At 44.5% G+C, this 10,267-nt stretch overlaps 1 protein-coding gene across 1 annotated transcript; it reads left to right on the forward strand.

The window, feature by feature from the left end:
• Positions 1-2,031: 2,031 nt before the first annotated feature.
• Positions 2,032-2,593, forward strand: LOC127306231 (protein RESPONSE TO LOW SULFUR 2-like). The gene has a single exon (XM_051336859.2). It carries the CDS (start codon positions 2,074-2,076, stop codon positions 2,383-2,385), a length of 312 nt encoding a protein of 103 aa, XP_051192819.1. The 5' UTR covers positions 2,032-2,073; the 3' UTR covers positions 2,386-2,593.
• The last annotated feature ends 7,674 nt before the right edge of the window (positions 2,594-10,267 follow it).

Below are 10,267 nucleotides of genomic sequence, written 5' to 3' on the forward strand. Positions count from 1 at the left end.
CTGGATTGGAGCATGCACAGGTTCCTCCTCCTCCTGGATTGGAGGAGGGACAGGTACTTCCTCCTCCTGGATTGGAGGAGGGACAGGTCCTAGCTCCTGGATTGGAGGAGGCACAAGCTCCTCCTCCTCGCGCTTCCGCTTCCTGGAACCTTCACCAGCCTGCATACAAATATGAAAAGTCACCACAGTAATCACCTATAGGAAAATAACATCCAAATACTATGCATACCAAATAGATCATCTTAATTATTCTTTCATTATATCTTATGTATACTCCAAACTACCAAGTCTAAGGGAATTATATTTATAGTTACATTATGCTAGCACCTACCCTGATCATGCTTTCATTATACTATACATTACAGGACCCTTTCAATCATAGCACATTAATCTCATGATAAATCCCCACATTAATCTCAAAAGGTTAATATTCTCACATTATTCTAGGTCATCAAAATTAGCTGGATGCTTACATTATAATTTTGCAATATAATCAGCACATACTAAATAATTTACAGTACAGCCGTGTACATAATTTAAATAAAAGAAATTTCCAAGTAGCAGGACACAGGAGGCTAATTCTTGTCAGTGTAACTGATATAGATGTATACTGTCTGCTCTGTTAAGCAATGCATCAGAACTGCAATAAGTCAACAAGTAAGTAACTATATCACCTGTAGTCATTATTTTCATGGGATTTATTGATAATTAATTAGAATCTTAAATAATAACTGATAACTCCTTCGAGGCTTTCCAACTTAGCAAAGATGGGATGTGCAACATCATTAATTCGACCAACATGAGCTTAAAGAAACAGCTAGCATGGTAAGCTAGTAACTATGAAATGAGAACCAGCAGCAATGCAACCATTGCACCTAGCAGCTTATCTTGACATGACTTCCATGACAAATTTGATGAATCAGAACAACAATGAAGCATTCTCCTAAACTACAGTTTCTTTTATTGTGTTCTCTGCTCTAGCTAGGCCGCTCCAATACTATAGTATTTTGAAATCACTAAGGTTTAACTAAAATATAATGTTTGATGTCATCTACGTCCTGGTGTTTAATCATCATCAATGTTTCAAACCAGTTGATGCATGTCTGTGTATAAATACTACTACCAATATGCGATAATCTGTATATGAACATATTGTGTGAAAACATTTGAAACTATCAATATGCGATAATCTGTGCACCCATGCTTGCCTCTCAGACCAGTTAATCGAAATCAAAAAAAGCCGACAACGCACTAACCTCCATCTGCATGTCGTCCTTGACCTCGCAGACATGCCCGGACGCCTCCGCACCGATCAGATCCGCCACCACCTTCAAGGCCGCGGACGGTTCAGCCTGATCCACCAGATCCGCCACCACCGTGACGGCTGCGGCACCATCACCGGCAGCATCACCCGCATCGCCCTTCCCTGTAGCAGATTCGTCGCCGTCCACATCCGCCGTTGCCGCCACCAACGGGCCGACGGCGGGAGAGCCGATGACGGAGGTCTCCACGGCGGTCTTGCTTGCACCGTCCGCCGTCTTCTTCTCCTCTCCAGCTCCGCCATCCCCTCCAACCGCCTCCGGCCGCGCATCCCCTTCCACGACCGCCAGCATCTTCACTTCTTCCGCGGCAGCTCTACCAGGTTCCATCGCCGCCAGATCTACTCAATAGCCCACGATCCACTGCCTAACCTACGGGCGGAGTGACAGGGAGAGAGACAAGGGTTTTTTGGCGGAGAGATGGAGCTCGAAGAAGTGGGGAAGGGGGGGAAATGGAAGCGGACGAGCGGTTCCAGGACTTTTATATGCCCCGACGCCTCCGCTCCCTCGCCACGTCTTTCTACACGTCACCGACGCCTTCCCTTCCTTGCCACGTTACACGCCACGTCATCCCCATATACGTACATAATACAGTATAAGTGACTCCCGTATACCCTACGCCGAAGCGGTATCAGCTAATCTTGACCGTCCTTGTGTTTTTCAGCTGAACGTCGTTCGCCACGGGGGGGACACCGGAGCACAGGCGCTCAGAGATCATCTTTGCCCCAGAGAAGTTAGCAAGCGTAAAATATATATGGCGAGGAAGGCAACCGCGGCCATGGACGGCAAGAGGTCGGAGCTCGCGAGGGCGATGGCCGAGGCGGAGGCGAGGGAGGAGCGGCTGCGGCAGCAGCTTGAGGCGGCGCTGGCACGGGTGGCCGTGGCGGAGGAGGCCGAGGAGCGGCTGTGCGTGCAGCTCGGCGAGCTGGAGGCGGAGGCCATGGAGCAGGCTCTCGAGTACCAACAGCACGTCAGGTCGCTCTCCGAGAGGCTCGCCTTCATGGACGGCGTGCTCAGGTCCTCCGGCGCCCTCCAGAGCGCCGTCGTCGCCGGCGGCATGCACTGACCATGGTTGCTTCCTTCAGTGCTCCGTATATGCTATGCTAAGGATCATATGCCAGACTGCACGGATTTGGTTTTCTTAATCTCAACTTCTGTGTGGTGTGGTCAGTGCGGTGTGTACAGGATGTGCATTTTTTTACTTGAGATGTGTATAGTGTCATTTGCGTAGTTCCAAATGTCTCTTTGCAGAACAACTGAAATTTTCTTGGTCCTGTGTACGGTTGTGCTGAGTTGCTGACGTTTACGTATATGCATTTATCGATCTCACACACAATGGATTCCTTGATTACGATCGAACTTGTACATAAATAAATATACTTATGTGCATCTCAGAAGTGATCTTGCAGTTCGGTATTGCCTTATTCGATTGGCAACCTTGACATTGACACATGAAAACAAGATCTTTTACGGACTTTCAGAAAGTACTAGCACGGTGAGAAAACGGTTCACTCCTCAAGGGCGACCTCGCAACCTCCCACCTCCTCTCCTCCCCCCTCCCCGTCGTTGCCGGCAAGAGCTGCCGGGCAAAGCCCGTGCGGTGCCCGCGCCGGCGGGATCTTTCTTACCCACACATTTGGTGGCTGCTCAGGGCCGTCTTGCATGGCGGCGGTGCGGCTCGGGTGGCGGGGATCCGGCTTTGGCGAGCGGTTGGGCTGGCGGCGGCGGAGGCGGCCTGTGGTGGTGCTTCTAGCCACCGGCGGTTTGGACATGGAGTTCATAATGAGAAATTATGTCTAGTGGCATTCGATCACAGAAGTCGGTATGCGGTTGGGCCTAGATCTGGGCCGACAGGCGGGTCAGGTGGGCTCCGCCGGCTGAGTCCAAGGTAGCTTGTGGATGATGCAGAGGGGTTGCTCATCGTTCTCGCTGCCCTGTGATGCCTCGCCATGTCCTCTGCTGGTTGTAGCTGTGCTAGATCGTAGCCAGGCGGGCCCGATCTAGATCGTGGCCAGGCGGGCCCGATCTAGATCGTGGCCAGGCGGGCCCGATCTAGATCGTGGCTAGGCGGGCAGATCTAGACGTGCTCATCCCTACTGTTCCTCTACGTTGGTGGCACGTCGGCTTGAGTTGGGTCGCTGAGGCGGCGGCCCTGGATGGTGGGAGTTCCCCTGTTTGGCGAGCGAGCCAAAGGCTGCTCAGGTGCTAGCCGTGTTCCTTGGTGTGTGGACGGCGTGGTTCCGACGAGACGCACGGTGTGAGAGTGGTGTGGCACGGCCGTTAGCGCCCGTGGAGGACGGGTTGCTAATGTCGGGGGAAACCCTTGCCCTGGACCATGACGGCGACGGCTGTTGACGTCGTCCCCTTCTTGAAGGCGTCGTTGTGGCGATGCTCCAAGATCTCCGGGTCGGGCGGTATCGACGTTATTACGTCATGATCTTCTTGAAGATGCCGTCTTGGAGCTCACGGCATGCGGCTCTCCGAAGGTTGTGTGGTAGAGGTGTGATATCTTCGGATGGCGTTGGCTCTTCGTTTTCCATCCTTTGGCAAGGCTTGCTTCGTGCCCTAGTCCTCGTTGCACTACCCTTGTGCTACTTGTTGGCATGTGGACAACATTGGTCGGTTCCTGGTGGTGGTCGACCTCTGGTGGCGCGCCTGCGACGGGGAGGTCTGTTGATAGCGTGCGTGTTTGTTGGCTCGCTCTTTGGGTGAGCTCCAGTCCGACACTGTTGTCCAGTGTTAGCTCCGAATCTAAATAGCCATCGTAATAGTCATTGTCCACGCTTCCGCTTGTAGCTTCCTATGTAGTTCATGTGGGTGTGTGTAGCTTTAAGCTGGTTCAACATCTTGTATCTTGTCCTTCGTTGATTTAACGTTGGACTAGTAGTGTATCTTAAATCAATTTATCTCACACCACAAGCAAACCATGAGATTTGCTACGCAGTAGAATATGAACATTACGGCAAGTCGCAAGGGTATGAAACCGGGAACTAGCTCGATAGGTCAAGAACGCCCTTGGCCTTGGCTTCTACCCGCAAAAAAAAAAAAAAAAAAAAAAAGAGAACGCCCTTGGCTTCACCTTGAAAACTTCGGCGAGAGACCGAGTCAAATATCTTGTCTTGTAATTAAGGATGGAGCATGATAGTTGAACGATCTCAATAATTTGACTGGGCTTGACGACATTACTAGAAACAGATGGGGAACGCCCCACAGAAAACGACTAAGTGCGGAGCGACACCATCCAGCACAAAGTTGACTGATTTAATGTACTGTAGAGTAATTAGAAATAGCAAAGGCCAATCAGTGTGTCCTCAGAAATTCACAGAAGCATGGTGAAATCGGAGAGGTAGTATTTTCCGTCCTGAACCGTGGACATTTTCATGCTGAAAATTATCAATATTCAGATAACTGGCTGGTTGTGAAATTGTCGTGGACATTTTCATGCTGAAAATTATCAATATCCAGATAACTGAATGGTTGTGAAATTGGTCATGCTTCCTAGAAGCAGGATTTTTTCACATTATTCAGGAAGATACCATGAACTCTTACAGTGTGAATTCCTCTCTGACTTTATGAGGTATTATTACAACAGTTGGTCAAAAGGCTAGAAGCACCAAATTAGGTATGGCCTGCTAGCGTCGAATCTAAAGCATGGCACAGAGAGTCTACGAATACACCATAAACACAAAGAAAATGAACTTGTGGTGTAGGGGCTGCCACATGCCCCGCCCCAACAAAGAATATATGAAGATGCTAGAAGGAGTGGTGTTTTGGCACATGAGACCATATGCTTCCTTTATTTTGAAATGCATGGTACATATATTTTGATTTTTTTTAAAAATGAAACAAAAAATTCGCACGCACATCTTCACGTGCTACGCGCTCACAAAGTCTTTTCATGAAAAATCAACTTGTCGTGTGACATGTGTAAAAAAGACAAAATTCAATGCTAAAAATAAAGCTTTCCAGAAGATAAATTTTCTATTTTTTACATAGACCATAAAAAATGTTTGTTCCTCGCGAAACTTGACGAACTCACGTATATTATAGAGATGTACATGTAGAATATTTTGTCAATTTTTTTTGACATTTCGAAATATAGGTTTTTTTTTTTGTTGAGCAAGCATACGTGATACGTCTCCGACGTATCGATAATTTCTTATGTTCCATGCTTGTTTTATGACAATACCTACATGTTTTGTTCACACTTTATATCGTTTTTATGCGTTTTCCGGAACTAACCTATTGACGAGATGCCGAAGTGCCAGTTCCTGTTTTCTGCTGTTTTTGGTTTCAGAAATCCTAGAAAGGAAATATTCTCGGAATTGGACGAAATCAACGCCCAGAGTCTTAGAATTGCATGAAGCTTCCAGAACACCCGAGAGCCACCAGAGGAGGGCCCTGTGGGCCCCAGATGATAGGCTGGCGCGGCCAGGGTGTGGGCCGCGCCCCCCTACTGTGTCACCGCCTCGTCGACCTTCCGACTCCGCCTCTTCGCCTATTTAAAGGTCCCTGACCTAAATCTTCGATACGGAAAAGCCACGGTACGAGAAACCATCTAGAGCCGCCGCCATCGCGAAGCCAAGATCTGGGGGACAGAAGTCTCTGTTCCGGCACGCCGCTGGGACGGGGAAGTGCCGCCGGAAGGATTCTCCATCGACACCACTGCCATCTCCACCGCCATCTTCATCACCGCTGCTGTCTCCCATGAAGAGGGAGTAGTTCTCCATCGAGGCTAAGGGCTGTACCGGTAGCTATGTGGTTCATCTCTCTCCCTATGTACTTCAATACAATAATCTCATGAGATGCCTTACATGATTGAGATTCATATGATGATGCTTGTAATCTAGATGTCGTTATGCTAGTCAAGTGAATTTTACTTATGTGATCTCCGGAGACTCCTTGTCCCACGTGTGTAAAGGTGACAGTGTGTGCACCGTGTGGGTCTCTTAGGCTATATTTCACGGAATATTTATTCACTGTTATGAATAGCATAGTGAAGTGCTTATTTATATCCCTTTATGATTGCAATGTGCTTTGTATCACTATTAATCTATGTGCTACTCTAGTGATGTTATTAAAGTACTCTATTCCTCCTGCACGGTGTAATGGTGACAGTGTGTGCATCGTGTAGTACTTGGCGTAGGTTATGATTGTAATCTCTTGTAGATTATGAAGTTAATTATTGCTATGATAGTATTAATGTGATCTATGCCTCCTTCATAGTGTGATGGTGACAGTGTGCATGCTATGTTAGTACTTGGTGTAATTGCAATGATCTATCATGCACTCTAAGGTTATTTAAACATGAATATCGAATATTGTGGAGCTTGTTAACTCCGGCATTGAGGGTTCGTGTAATCCTACACAATTAGTGGTGTTCATCATCCAACAAGAGAGTGTAGAGTAGAGCATTTATCTATTTATTTTGTTATGTGGTCAATGTTGAGAGTGTCCACTAGTGAAAGTATAATCCCTAGGCCTTGTTCCTAAATACTGCAATCATCGCTGCTTGTTTACTGTTTTACTGCATCTGTACTGCCTGCAATATTCCCACCATCAACCACACGCCAGTTGTAGCATCAAGCTATTTTCTGGTGCCGTTACTACTGCTCATATACATTCATACCACCTGTATTTCACTATCTCTTCGCCGAACTAGTGCACCTATACATCTGACAAGTGTATTAGGTGTGTTGGGGACACAAGAGACTTCTTGCTTTATGGTTGCAGGGTTGCATGAGAGGGATATCTTTGACCTCTTCCTCCCTGAGTTCGATAAACCTTGGGTGATCCACTTAAGGGAAACTTGCTGCTGTTCTACAAACCTCTGCTCTTGGAGGCCCAACACTGTCTACAAGAATAGAAGCACCCGTAGACATCAAGCACTTTTCTGGCGTCGTTGCCGGGGAGGAAAGGTAAAAGGTACTCACACTCCGGATCTCGGCTACTAAGCTATTTTCCGGCGCCTTTGTAAGTACTTGAAGCTATTTCCTTTAGATCCTGCAATTGCATCTTTTTGTTTCTTGTTTTACACTAGTAAGGCATAATGGAAAGCAACATGGAGCTTTTTATTCTTTTTCCTGAGTTAAGACATGGATGGTTTGATGCGAAAATTAAAAAAACCCATGGAACATATTAGTATGAATACTTTGAACACCATTGTTGCTAATGATATGGAAAATTCTAAGCTTGGGGAAGCTGGTTTTGATGAGCATGATCTTTTTAGTCCCCCAAGCATTGAGGAGAAAATTTACTTTGATGATACTTTGCCTCATATTTATGATGATTATAATGATAGTAGCCTTTTGGTGCCACCTGTTATGGAGGATGAATTTGATTATGATTACAATATGCCTCCTATATTTGATGATGAGAATAATAATGATAGCTACTTTGTTGAATTTGCTCCCACTACGACTACTAAAATTGATTATGCTTATGTGGAGAGTAATAACTTTATGCATGAGACTCATGATAAGAATGCTTTATGTGATAGTTACATTGTTGAGTTTCTCATGATGCTACTGAAAATCTTTATGAGAGAAGAAAATATGGTTGTAGAAATTTTCATGTTACTAAAACACCTCTCTTTTTGCTGAAAATTTTGAAGTTGCACTTGTCTAGTTTTCCTATGCTATTCACTTTGCTCTTCATGAATTTGTTTATTTACAAGATTCCTATGCATAGGAAGCATGTTAGGCTTAAATGTGTTTTGAACTTGCCTCTTGATGCTCTCTTTTGCTTCAAATACTATTTCTTGCGAGTGCATCATTAAAACTGCTGAGCTCATCTTAATGGCTATAAAGAAAGAACTTCTTGGGAGATAACCCATGTGTTTATTTTACTACAGTACTTTTGTTTTATATTTGAGTCTTGGAAGTTGATACTACTGTAGCAACCTCTCCTTATCTTAGTTTTGTTGCATTGTTGTGCCAAGTAAAGTCATTGATAGAAAGGTTCATACTAGATTTGGATTACTGCGCAGAAACAGATTTCTTGCTGTCACGAATCTGGGCCTAATTCTCTGTAGGTAAGTCAGAAAATTATGCCAATTTACGTGAGTGATCCTCAGATATGTACGCAACTTTCATTAAATTTGAGAATTTTCATTTGAGCAAGTCTGGTGCCTCTATAAAATTCGTCTTTACGGACTGTTCTGTTTTGACAGATTCTGCCTTTTATTTCGCATTGCTTCTTTTGCTATGTTGGATGGATTTCTTTGTTCCATTGACTTCCAGTAGCTTTGAGCAATGTCCAGAAGTGTTAAGAATGATTGTGTCACCTCTGAACATGTGAGTTTTTGAATATGCACTAACCCTCTAATGAGTTTGTTTCGAGTTTGGTGTGGAGGAAGTTTTCAAGGGTCAAGAGAGGAGGATGATACAATATGATCAAGAAGAGTGAAAGCTCTAAGCTTAGGGATGCCCCGGTGGTTCATCCCTACATATTTCAAGAAGACTCAAGCATCTAAGCTTGGGGATGCCCAAGACATCCCCTTCTTCATCGACAAATTATCAGGTTCCTCCCTTGAAACTATATTTTTATTTGGCCACATCTTATGTACTCTACTTGGAGCGTCTGTTTGTTTTTGTTTTTGTTTTTGTTTGAATAAATGCTTGTGTGGGAGAGAGACACGCTCCTCTGGTTCATATGAACACATGTGTTCTTAGCTTTTAATGTTCATGGCGAAGGTTAAAACTGCTTCGTTAATTGTTATATGGTTGGAAACAGAAAATGCTACATGTGGTAGTGGTATAATGAAACACTTGCATAATCTTGTAGATCATTGAGCTTTGATAACTTGATTCTTTACAAATATTTTGAGGTATTTAGATGGTTAAGCTTGCTGGATGAATAAATTAAAATTAGTAGTGGATTTTTGTCTTTAAAGCTTGTGCCGTACTACAAACTCTATTTAAATAGTTGAAGGTGTAGTTGGACTTGATAGCTTTCCATGTCTGAGAGTTCATCGTAATAACTAAGTTGTGCTGAAGGTCGAGGGAGCTAGCGGGGTACTTGTGCCACCGTGAACGGCCCTCCTTGGAGTAAATTTTAATCATGCTCTTAATGATGAACCTGCTAGTTGTTTGCAATAAGCTTGTGAGTTCTTTTTGACTAATGTTAAACTACGGTTTTTGGCACTTCCACCATTCAAATTTGCTAGCCTCTTCGGTACTGTGCATTGCCTTTTGCTCACATTGAGAATTGTGCATAATTCGCCGGTACATCCAAACCCGTGGGAGGACTTTCTCTTGTCCTCCTACACATAAGCCCATACATCTCCTCAAAACAGCCACCATACCTACCTACCACAGCATTTCCATAACTGTTCCGAGATAGATTGCCATGCAACTTCCATTTTACATTACATGCCATGTTGTCATTTATCATTTACATATTGCTTTGCATGATTCTATACAGCTGATGTGTGGTTTACCCATGTTACGCTAGATCATTGCACATCCTGCTACATTGGCAGAGGCATACAGTTTCATACATCATGTTTTATTCATTATGAGTTATTTGTACCAAAAAGTGTGTTGTCATATTAGGATGTTGCCCCTAAAAGTGAAAAGAGCCATGGAGGCCATCAAAAAGAGAAAAAGAAAAGAAAAAAAATAGAAAAGAAAAAGAAAAAAAAGAGAATAAAGAAAAAGGGGGTAGCATTACTATCTTTTATCCACACTTGTGCTCATGTTTAGCACCTATATTCCATATGAGAGAGTTTTCATGTTTTACTAGTATAACTATGTGGGGAATTTACACTATAGAATTTGGGTTGTATATTCCAATGATGAGCCTCCTCAAAAGTGCTCTAGGTCTTCGTGAGCAACCAAGTTGGATGCACCCCCACTAGTTCCATTGGAGAGCTTTCATACACATATAGCTCTATGTGCATCCGTTGCATGGCAATCACTACTCCTTGCATAGCTTTGATCATAAGG

This window comes from Lolium perenne, chromosome 1, assembly GCF_019359855.2.
Source record: "Lolium perenne isolate Kyuss_39 chromosome 1, Kyuss_2.0, whole genome shotgun sequence".
Classification (NCBI taxonomy): Eukaryota; Viridiplantae; Streptophyta; class Magnoliopsida; order Poales; family Poaceae; genus Lolium; species Lolium perenne.